Here is a 12,007-nt window from a genome sequence, read left to right as displayed (position 1 = left end):
CCGTGAGACGAAGTCTCGCCGTTCTTGCTTCTAAGGAGCATTCTGGCTGTACTTCTTCCAAAACAGATTTGTTTGACCTTTTGGCAGCCCATGGTGCTTTTAATATTCTTCATCAGCACCATAATTTAAATGCATCAGTTTCTTTTTCAGTCTCCCGTATTCACTGTCCAACTTTCATGTGCATCTGAGGCGATGGAAAATACCATGGCTTAGGTCAGGAGCATACGAGTCCTCAAAGTGGCATCCTTGCTCTTCAACACTTCAACAAGGTCTTGTGCAGCAGTGCAGTGCATCGTTTGATCTCTTGGCTGCTGCTTGCATGAGTATGAGTTGTGGGTTCAAGCAAGATAAAATCCTTGACGACTTCAATCTTTTCTCCATTTATCATGATGTTACCTATTGGTGCAGTTGTCAAGATTCTTGTCTTCTTTACATTGAGTTGTCATCATTACTGAAGGCTGCAATCTTTGATCTTAATCAGCGAGTGTTTAAGTCCTCCTCGTTTTCAGCAAGCAAGGTTGTAGCATCTGCCTACCTACCGCAGGCTGTTAATGAGCCTCCCTCCGATCTTGATGCTTTTTTCTTCTTCTTTCAAGAAGATGTAGTCTAGCTTCTTCAATTAGCATGCAGATTGAATATGGTGAGAGGATACCTTTCTTGATTTTAAACTATGTAGTAATCTTTTGTTCTGTTCTGACAACTGCTTCTTGATCCATGTACAAGTATCTCATAACTGCAATGAAGTGTTCTGAAATTCCCGTTCTTCTCAAGGATATCCATAGTTAGTTTTGATCCACATAGTTAAGCGACTTGTATAATCAATAAAACACAAGTAAATACTTCCTTTGTGTTCCCTGCTTTGAGCCAAGATCCATCTGACATCAGCAATGATGTCTCTTGTTCCAAGTCCTCTTCTGCATCCAGCCTGAACCTCCGGCAGCTTCCTGTTAATGTATTACTACAACCTTTGTCAAATGATCTTCAGCAAAATTTTACTTGCATGTGATATCGATGCTATTGTTCCATAGTTTGAGCATTCTGTTGGGTCATCTCTTTTTGGAATTGGCACAAATATGGATCTCTTTCAGTCAGTCTAGCTGTCTTCTAAGTTTCCTGGCGTAGACAAGTGAGTGCTTCCAGTGCTTCATCAGCTTGTTGAAACATTTCAATCGGAAAGTCTGTCAATTCCTGGCTAAAGCTTTCAGGCTAATGCTTTCAGTGCAGCTTGAACTTCTTCCTTCTATACCATTGGTTCTTGCTCACATGCCACCTCCTGAAATGGTGGAATGCCGACGAGTTCTTTTTGGTATTATAACTATATTTTTTCCATCTTATTTTGGTGTTTCCCGCAACAGTCCATATTTTGCATGTAGGATGTTTCAATATTGCACTTTGAGGCTTGCATGTTTTCTTGAGTTCTTTGTTTAAGATCTGCTGAGTGTGTCCATCCTTAGAAAATGCACATTTCACTATAATACTTCATGTTGTTCTCTGGGGCTGTCCTAGGAAAATGTCTGCTCAGCTCTTTTATGCCCTTGTTTCTTCCATTTGCTTTAGCTACTCTGCAATCAAGTTTCAGAGTCTTGGGAACCCTTGGAAAAAGTCATGCCTGACAGTATGCTTTTAATATATCCAGTGGGTTATGCGTTGGGCTGCTAACCTCAAGGTCAAGAGTTGGAAACCACCAGCTGCTCTGCCAGAGAAAGAAGAGGCTCTCTACTCCTGTAAAGAGTTACAGTCTCAGAAACCCACAGGGGCAGCTCTGCTCTGTTCTGCAGGGTCGCTATGACTTGGAATCGACTTCATGGCAGTGATTTTTGTTGTTGTTTTGGCATGAAAGTGATTTGTTGAAAAAAACGGCATCACCATTTCTAGGGTTGGCATAGTTTGTGGCTACCTGAAATGAACAGTAGATGGCGCACAGGCACTGGAAGGGGTGATGCAGACCATTGTCAGAGCTCACAAGGAATCAATTACCCTCAGATTAGACCCCAACTCAAACCCTATTCCGATTCATAGTGCCTCTGCACCACAGTGCCTCTGTAAGACTCAGTAGAACTGCCCCGTAGTTCCCAAGGTTGCCGATTGTTAAGAAGCAGATGGTTACATCTTTCTCCCATGGTGGCTTTGATGTGCTTGACCCTTTGGTCAGCAGGCACATGCTCTCATGACTGCTCTACCAGCACTTCTTTTCCCGACCTCGGAGGGAGTCGAACTTGGGAGAGCAGACTGGTATGCAAGGAAGGTGAACAAGCAGACACGGGCAGCGCATAGTAGGTTTCACAGGAGCCTTGGTGGCGGAAAGGTGAAGCCGTGGGCTGCTATCTGAAATAGGGTGAGCCAAACTCCCCCATTGGTTCGTGGGAGGAGACCCTACGGGGCAGTGCCACTCTGTAAAAGGGGTCTCATGACGAGTTGGGATTGCTGGCACTCAACGATAGGGACGGTCAGTTTCAAGAATTCTCAGGTGAGGCCAATAACCATGTGTGTCCCGTGCGGCTGGACGATGGGTGACAGCCTGGCTGGAGCTGAAGCTTTGTACATCATCCACCCTCCAGGGTCTTCGCCATGGTGAGTTACAGGGTGGGGGCTCTTGTCCCTGTCAGGATCTCTACCCAATCCTTGAGTCGAGGGGCACATTAAACAGCAAATAACCCCCCCCCCTTTTTTTAAAAACAAAGGGTATCACATTTTCATTTTGCGCACCTCCCATGTCTAACCACCAAACCCAAACCACATTCAAGGCCATCGAGTGGAGTACACCTCCTAGCGACCCTAGAGGACAGGGTGGAACTGCCCTGTGGGTGTCCAAGACTGTGACTCTTCACTGGAGTAGACAGCCTCATCTTTCTCCCTCAACGAGGTTAGTGTGTTTGAACTGCTGACCTTGCAACTAGCAGCCCAAGACGTAACTACTACACCACCAGGGCTCCCGACTCCTAATCACGGCTGATTAGAATTGGATGGATTCTTGATAGGTGGTGAGCCAAGTGGATGTTTATTCTCCTTGAAATCTCAAACCAGCCACCGTGACCCGGGTAATGTCAACTACGGCTCCACGGCTGCCCGTGGAGTAAAACAAAAACAAAAAACAGAAAAGGAAGAAGCGAACCGCGCAGAGCGAAGCAGAGAGGCTGGACGATGGGCGAGAGGAACCCTTCTGGCTGCTGCTGCCTCTCCCGTTCCTGCCTCTCTCCCTGCCAGGCTCGTGCCTTCCCTGAGGCCCCTGCCCTCTGGCTCCGTGACAGACTCTTGTGTGTGAGGGCAGCTTCATGTCTCAGACCCTTCTGTGGGGTAAAGAACTTAGCTTTCCCCAAACACCTGGTCCTTTGTTCTTGGTTCCTGAGAGATAAACTCTCAAACCTTGGACTCCGCCCACCCACCCCCCACCCCCCGTGATTGAAGCACTTTGATCATCACCAGGACATCAGCCAAGCTTTGTGGGGGACATGGTTCAGTCCAGTATGCTTATATGCCAAGCCCACCCTGATCCCCAGGAAAGGCTTCCTGGTTGGTGGCCTTGGGAGAGGGTGGTTGTTTGCGACCTTTGAGCCAATCCCTCTGAGGGAGCAGGGTTCTTTTGGCTGTCACGGTTACAGAAGCAGAACCAGGTGCTTCTTCCACCGGGTTAGTAGGTGCTTGGAACTAACCACCCCCGGACCGTCTGACTGACATCCTGAACAGATGCGGGGATGCGGGGTAGAGGGGTGGGGAGGCTCAAATTTGCAGCCAGTAGGTCAGGGGAAGGTTGTATAGGGATTCCCAAGCTTGTGCCTGCCACCTGAGGCCATCTTTCCTTGGCAGGAGGGGTCTGACCTCGCTCCAGTTGGTGAGGGTCAGAGAAGTGGTGTGTGCAGCTAGCGCCAGGGCAGGCAGAAGTGGCACATGGGAAAAGGCTGACTCATCCTTAGTGAGAGAGGTAGGATTGGATTCTGATAGGCTGGGGCTGTGTGAACGGCTGGATCCTGCCCATGGGGATCCCTGGAGGTGAGGGAGATACCTGCAGGGCTGCCCTTTCAAAGCACTCCCGACCCCACCATTTGCTGCTTCACAGAGAGCCGATCCTTTCAGGCCAGAGTGACTGCCCCACAGGGTTTTCAACTTGAGAGAGGAGGCGCGGTGGGCACAGCGCTGGGTGGCTAACGGAAAGGTCTGTGCTGTGGCCCCACCGCTGTTCTGTGGGTTTACAGCCACTTCCGTCCACATTTCCCGCCTCAGAAGTCCAAGAAAGCAGTTCACCTCTGTTCTGTAGGATCGCTAGGAGTCAGAATTGACTGGACTGTCAATTGGTTGGTTGGTTAGTTTGGGGTTTCATCTTTCTGGACAGAGACTACCCCAGGAGCAGCTGGTGGGTTATAATGTTGACCTTTTAAGTACTTTGTCACCAGGGCTTCTTTAAGAGCACACAGTGTCGCCACAAGAGTGGGGAGAGGGGATGGAAGGATGGAGGGAGGGAAAAAAAGAGGAGCTGATACCAAGGGCTCCAATAGAAAGTAAGTGTTTAGAGAATAATGGTGGCAACATATGTATGAATAGGCTTGATACAACTGATGTATGGAATGTTATAAGAGCTGTAAGAGCCCTCAATAGAATCTTTTAATTAAAAAAATCAACTATCTGAATATACTGTAAATTATAAGGTGTATCTGTACTTCAGAAGTGTGAAATAATAATGCATCTTAGAATTACAATAAAATTGTATTTTTAACCATGAAAAAAAAAAAAAACGAGCACACAGTGTCATCTTTTGGTCTTTTCTCTCTCTCCCTTTGGGGGTAACCGTGGCGCTGGGTTGAGATGACAGAGCCACAGAGGGCAGCAACCTGGGTCTGGGCGTCTGCAGGACTGCCTGGGAGAGTCTCCCACACTTCACTTGGAGGCATGAGGCACGCGACACTGTGTTCAGTCACTGTGATTTTCGGGTTGAATTGTTAGCACAACTTGGCCTCGTCTATCGTGATGAATCCACCCGTCTACCCTTATATGGGAGCTCTGGTAGCGTGGTGGTTACTGGTTGGGCCGCTAACCGCAAAATCAGCTGCTTGAAACTTCCCGCCGCCCCTCAGGAGAAAGATGAGGCTTTCGACTCCCACCAAGAGATACAGTCTCAGACACTCCCAAGCACAGCTCTACCCTGTGGTACTCCGTTCCACCCATAGGTTGAAGATTCAAGTCCACCCAGAGGTGCCTCAGATAAGCTCCCGGGGCTTTCTGTAGAAATTTCATTGCAAAGAGAAAACTCTTCATTGAGACAGGACACGCAGGCATGGCACTCATGGAGAATAGATAATAGAGGTGGAGGACACCTCCACCCACAAGCCCCAGGGCTAGCCTGTGGGAAGCCCTACAGATCTCCGGCGAAGAGCTCTCTGTGTATCTCTGCTTTCCCATGAGCAGCCTCCCTTTTTTAACCTGGGGTGGCATCAAAACAGGTGTTGCCTGACCCAAGACACCTGCTTAGGATAGCAGGTAAGTGGCTGTTCTTTAAATCGTTTCCTTATAGCCACGGGAAATGGCTGTCACGTCTCACAGTCTTTTTGATGAGGGGGAAAAAATAAGCCCACCCAATACTCCAAATAGAAACCTTTTAGGAAATGTGGCGCTGGCTCTGCGTTCCAGGGAGCTGGTGGAAAGAGGGGCCCAGTCTCCAGAGAAGGACATCACGTTTGGTAAAGTGGAGGGGCAGTGAGAAAGGGAGACGGATGGACACTGGGACTGCAGCGATGGCCTCACACATGACAAGAGGTGTGGGGACGGCACAGGACTGCGTTCTTGGGAACAGCGGATCGCTATGACTCCGAACGGACATGATGGCGCCTGACCGCATTAGCGAGAGGCAGAGGCGCCTGGTGGCGCAGCCTGTTAAGTGATTGGCCGGGTAACTGAAAGGCTGGGGACTCTGCCCAGCAATCCCAGGCGAGGAAGACGGGACTGTTTGCTTCTATAAACGCTAGGGGACAGTTCTGCTCTGTCACACAGGGTCGCGATGCATCAAAATCTACCAGATAGCCCCTAACAACAACGGCAGGAAAGCGAGCAGCTCCCCAGGCAGAGTCTGAGCCAGCTACTCCTTCAGGGCCCCACGAGGGCGCTGGCCAGGGAAGCCTCACCGGATCGGCTCTCCTGCGGGGAGACTCTGGAGAGCTCACAGGCTCGCTGATGGAGAACGAGTCCACAGGCACCAAAAGGGCCGGCGACCTGGGCCTCTGCGGCCTCACCTGGAAGCCAGCTGAGTACAAGCAGCATCAGCGGCACCGCTGTTTGTTTCTGGGACTGACCCTTCATTTACCTGGGGCCTGCACTGACCTCAGCGTCGAGGGCCAAGTCCCTATTCCATGTCTTGTGGCCTACCCCCGGCAGCTGCCCCTGCCGCAGCCAGTTGGCTAATCCCGGAGGAATCAGAACTCTGTTCCCACCAAACCGTAGCTTGGGCCCAATCCTTTTTATTTGGTGCATTTCAACTTTGGACTCTAGCCACGGCAAGCTTCACAAGTCCGTGTGGGGATGGCCAATGGGTCTGACTTCGAGTGCCAATTCCCACGACTTCGCAGTGGCTTTCTGGAACGCCAGCGAAGGGTGACACAGGGCCACCCTCCGTGCTCACTGTGAGCCATTGTTAGTTTTGTTTTGCTATTGTTGAAACTATCCGCAGCAGAACCATGGGTCAATTCAACACTCTATGTACAACCCGGGGACAATGATGGCATTCCCCTAGTTGTGAAACCCTCCTCACCCTCCTTTCCCTCATGGTCCCTCTTCAATTAGCACCGAGACCCTTGATTGATGCCCAGCTTCTCTGGGTTAGCGTCACGTGGTTGCAAAGACAATGGGCATTGTGGATTCCAAGTGCTTCCGCCCTTTAGCAGGGAGACAGTGTGCCGGTTTGCCTGACACACTCCTAAGTGAAGCGAACCCATCTTTTTTAAGACTCTTCCAGGAGGGTAGGGGGAAGGTGGGGGGAGAAAGGGGGAACAGATCACAATGATCAACCTATAACCCCCTCCCAGGGGGATAGTCAACAGAAAAGTGGGTGAAGGGAGACACAGGTCAGTGTAAGACATGAAAAAACAATAATAACTATTTATAAATTATCAAGGGTTTGTGAGGGAGGGAGGGAAAAATGAGGAGCTGATGCCAAGGACTCAAGTAGAAAGCAAATGTTCGGAAAATGATGATGGCAACAAATGTCCACATGTGCTTGACACATGGATGGATGGATGGATTGTGATAAGAGCTGTGTGAGCCCCCAATAACATGATGAAATAAAAGACTCTTCCTCTCCCCAAAGATGTCCTGCTGGGGCCCCCAAAGGAGCTCACGTGTCAGGGGCACCCAGAGAAGCCCAGGCTGGGTGAGGAACCATGGTTTCCAAAGCACCTGACTGCTTTGCAAGTGAATTGCCCTTGCTGTGCAGCTGCTCTTGCTGCGGCTGTTATTATTGCTGGGTGCCGCTCAAGATAACCTCCCTGCTTTTCAACACTGTCGGGAGGTCTTGGGCAGCAGATTTACCCAATGCAACTCAGTTTGACCTGTTGATTGCTGCTTCCATGAGCAGTGGATTGACTGTGGATTCAAGCAAGACCGAATCCTTGACAACTTCAATCTTTTCTCCATTTATCACGATGTCATCGATTGGTCTGGTGGTGAGAATTCTGGTTTCCTTTATATTAAGTTGTAAATCGCGCCAAAGGCTGCCATTCTTGGTCTTCATCAACATGTGCTTCAAGTTCCCTTCCCTTTCAGTAAGCAAGGTTGTGTCCTCTGCACATCGCAGGTTGCCAATCAGCCGTCCTCCAATCCCGATGCCATATTCTTCTTCATATAATCCAGCTTCTAGGTACCCCACAGGTTACAAACTGCATGAGACATTCCGGTGTCTGGGCTTATCCTCATAGCAACCACTGCTCAGTGCAGGAAAAGGAGCCGGAAGGAGGTTTCAGGTACCCCTCCCCTCGCCTCAGGTCACAAGTGCCTACGTTTCCAAAGATGAGTCCAGTGTAAAGCTAGACCCTGCTCTCATGCACTTGGTTCCAGGAATTTGGCTCGGGGACCCCTCCTGCTTGCCATCTTCTTGGGCCCCTCCATCTCTCTGTTTTCTTGGGGCTCAGAGCTAAGGCTCTTCCCTCCTCCCCTGCTGTCCCCAAGTGCCTCAACTCAGTCCTAGGTCTCGGAGTCCCCTCCCTCACCCACCCAGGCAGCTTGGGCCATCCTAAGGCACCATGTTTCGGTTCAACTATACTTTCCCCACCTCAATTTTACATGAAGCGCTTCCTGGGTAAAAAGAAGGTCCAATTTCAAGTTGCAGTGCAAGGAGAAGGCGCAGGCTTCTGAAAAGTACCCAGAGGTGGCAAAGAATAACCACCTCAACCCATTTCCAGCTCAGATGGGACCCCCTCCCCGCTCCCCGCTCCCCTGAGTGGTCTCAATAGCTCCATCGCTTTGCCCTTTCAGCGCACAGCCTGCCTGTCTTGTTCTATGCCTGCAGAATAAAAAAAGAAAAAACAAAAAACAAAAAAGGAAGAGGCCTTTCCTGCATTTTTCAACCAGGCTTTTGTGCCTGTAATTCCATCTTTCTGAACGTGTCACCAGCACCCATTACTGTCACACTCCACGGGGACGCTCACCAGGGGCTTTCAAAGGTGGAAGGAAGGCACTTACGCCACAAAAGTAAAGGACCGAGCTGTTCGGAAGACATTTAGTTTTCTGTGAGGGCTGAGATGTGCCTTGACACATTCAATTAGTACTGCTCTTGAAGCCACGGGATGCTCGCCTTTCTTTTTTTCTCCACTGCCACAGTCCCCGAGCAGCCGCCTAAGGCTCTGGTAGAGGCCAGCCCCCCACCTCCACTTAGTAACTGGAAACCACAGCTCATGACACACACACACACACACACACACACACACACACACACGCTGAAGGCCTGCTGGTGGCAGAGCATGGGAGGTACTTGGGGGAGGGAACGTTGTAGAGAGGGGTGGGTTTCTTACAACTAGATACAGGCCCATTTGGGGTTCTTCACACTCAATCGGAGTGAGTCACCCTGTGAAGTAGGAACCCCCACCTCCCCAGTGCCTTGGGCTCCAGGCTGACAAAACCCAGCAAACGCTTCTTGCTGCTTCAAAGCCTTGTGGTTATCTTTTAGAGTCCGTGGGAAGTATGCTTTGATTCCACAAGAGTTGGTTTTAATGCGAGAAGAATTCCCCTCAGCTTCCTTGGAAAGCCACACCCCAGTGGGAGAGGCAGGCCTTTGCAGATGCCCTCCACTGACCGGCCTGCAGCATCCACCAGCTCGGGGACCGACGCACGAGATGACTGTGTTGGGGTTTGTTGGGGCAGACCCCTCCCCTCAAGCGATCAAGGGTGGGTGGGGGCCCTGTCAGACTTAGGCACAGATCAAACATGGGAAAGGTCCAAACCAGTTGCCGTCAGGCTGATTCCAACTCTGGTAACCCGACTTATTTCAGAGTAGAACTGGACTCCATGTGATTTTCAGCGGCTCTGTGGGATAGCCTTTGGGCAGCTCACTCCAAGGTCGCCGGGTCAGGACTGCCGGTTGTGAGAGAAAGAAGAGGTTGCCTGCCCCTGTAAAAATGTGTAGACCCTCGAGGCGGTCACGGTGACTTGGAATTGGATCAATGGCTGCAGGTTTGGCTTTCGCTTGGGTCACCTTATGGAAACAGATGACCAGGGCTTTCTCCCCAGGTTCTCCTAGTGGACTCAAACCACTAACCTCGTGGTCAGTAGCCAAGCGCTTAACTTGGGACTCCTGCAGGTGCAGATAAGCACCTCACAGACGCTCCCCTCCCCAGCCCCACCCATCAGCCATTGGTGCTGGATGCCTAGACTGCAGTACGGAAGCACACAGGGGACAGTGCCTAGCCCTTGGTAGGCACTGCAGAGAAGACTCTCCCTAAAACCAGCTCTCTCCATAAACCCGCGGTTTGCTTCCAATACTTGTTATTCAAACGCTAGCTATAACATCTGAAGATTCATCCTTCCCTGGGAGGAGAGTGCTCACTACCACTTACCACGGTCTTTTTCTTTTCTTTGTTTAAACTAAGCAGAATACAGGATATACCAACGGCCCTGGCTCCGGGTAGCACACGTTTCTAATTACACAAGTTTTTTTTTCCATGACACGATTTCTATGGCAATACCAAAAAACTATTACTTCTCATAATTAGATTATAATTGATTTTCAGCCTATTAAAAACATCTGGTAAAAGTAAGCTAACAAGTCTTTTTAAATTTTTTTCTTATAATATAGAATGCTCCCAGGTGTTCACTGGGCAGCTGGCCCCCTAGCTAGCCCACGGTAGGCTCTGCGGGCAGAGTCCTGTTGGTAGTGACCTACCTGTCAGGCAGATGCCCTTAGTGCTGTTGCACAGGTCGACCATCACTCGGACCTGCAGGGGGAGACAGAGGGTTCACAGCAGGACAGTGGCCAGTGGGACACGGGAAGAGCAATGGCAAACATTCAGAGTGCTGCAGGGGACGAGACAGGCAGCCAGCTGCCAAGGGATAGGCTCGCCCTTTGCTTCAGGCTCCCAGCAGCCCCGTGGGGCAGAGTAGAACTGGCTGTCAGTCTCCAGAGAAGCAGGCAGCCACATCTTTCTCCCATGGAACGACTGGTGGTGGGATTGAACTGCTGCCTTTTGGTTAGCAGCCCAGCACTGATGGGACAGTTGTACTCTGTCCTCTAGCGCCACTCTGAGTAGGAACAGGTATTCCAGAAAAGGATTGAGTTTGACTTTGGGGATTTGTCTAAGCGGTGTTACAAGAAATAAAAATGGAATTGCATAGTTCACAAAATGGCAACTGCAGTTGAGTGGACAGCACCTCTAAGACTTGCCACTATTGGTGCAGTACAGCACTGACGAAACACACAACATTCCTCTAGTTCTTTAATGTTTCCTCCCCCCTCCACTCTCATGACCCCAGCTCTACCTTACAAATCCGGCTAGACCAGAGCATGTACACTGGCACAGATAAGAGCTCTCGACAGACAGAATCCAGGACAGATAAACCCCTCGGGACCAATAATGAGAGTAGCGATACCATGAGGGTAGGGGAAAGGTGGGGGGAGAAGAGGGAGAAGGGGAACCGATCGCAATGATCGACAAACAACACCCACTCATCCTGGAGGATGAACGATAGAAATGTGGTTGAAGGGAAACAGTGAATGGTGTAAAATATGAAAATAAAAATGATTTATAAATTATTAGGGGTTCACAAGGGTGGGAGGGTGAGGGAGGGAGGGGAAAAAGAGGAGCTGATACCAAGGGCTCAAGTAGAAAGAAAATGTTTTGGAAATGATGATGGCAACAAATGTACAAATGTGCTTGATACAACTGATGTAAGAGCTGTAAGAGCCCCCAATAAAATGATTTATTAAAATAAAAAAAGACTTGTCATTATCGAAACTTAAGCCCAACATTCCTGTAAGCTAGGCCACCGCTTTAATTGACCAATGAGATTCTGACAATGTCTTCACCCTCCTTGACCAATGAAATCCTGACAGCACTTCGATAACAGATTGTACAAGCCAATCAGAAACAAGCTTCTTTTGTTTCTGTGTTTTGTCAATGAAACGCTGGTCACAGATGCTAACTCAGCTGATCACCTTTCTGCTTCGGGTTCAGTGCTACCCAATTCTCAAATCTTCTGCCCAACTAAATGCCATCCAGCATGTGCATGCTATTGTTGATTCCGCTTCTTTGTTGCAGCTGTAACAAAGCAATGAGTAGGATAAGAACCTAAAAGAAAAGTGAATAGATGTGCCCTGAGAGGTTATTCAGAAAAAAATAGTGCTCTATCTTTACTTGCAGCTGAAGAAATAAATGACAACAGCGAAATGTAATATTCACTCCTTGGAGTTGGGAAATAAAAGATCAACAGAACCTATGGCAAGAGTGTCCAGAGCCATGTCTGATCAGAGCACATGGGAGCAGATGAAGGGGGAGGAGGAGAGACTGGAGCACATCCTGGCCCACCAGGCCTTAAGGAC

The 12,007-nt window shown here is 49.6% G+C and overlaps 1 protein-coding gene across 1 annotated transcript in view; it reads right to left on the bottom strand.

Annotated features, from left to right (window-relative positions):
• The window catches only part of GLDN (gliomedin), a 66,965-nt gene that overhangs the window by 27,235 nt on the left and 27,723 nt on the right, over nt 1–12,007 (bottom strand). The window contains exon 2 of the mRNA XM_004709429.2: nt 10,355–10,406. Within this exon, the coding sequence (XP_004709486.1) occupies nt 10,355–10,406 (52 nt within the window). The remainder of the gene's footprint in view (nt 1–10,354; nt 10,407–12,007) is intronic.

The sequence above is a fragment of the Echinops telfairi genome, unplaced genomic scaffold (genome assembly GCF_000313985.2).
Source record: "Echinops telfairi isolate 266 unplaced genomic scaffold, ASM31398v2 ScPeMD7_8;HRSCAF=38, whole genome shotgun sequence".
NCBI lineage: Eukaryota > Metazoa > Chordata > Mammalia > Afrosoricida > Tenrecidae > Echinops > Echinops telfairi.
The sequence above is the reverse complement of the archived record's forward strand: the minus strand, read 5'-3'. Positions and strand labels throughout refer to the sequence as shown.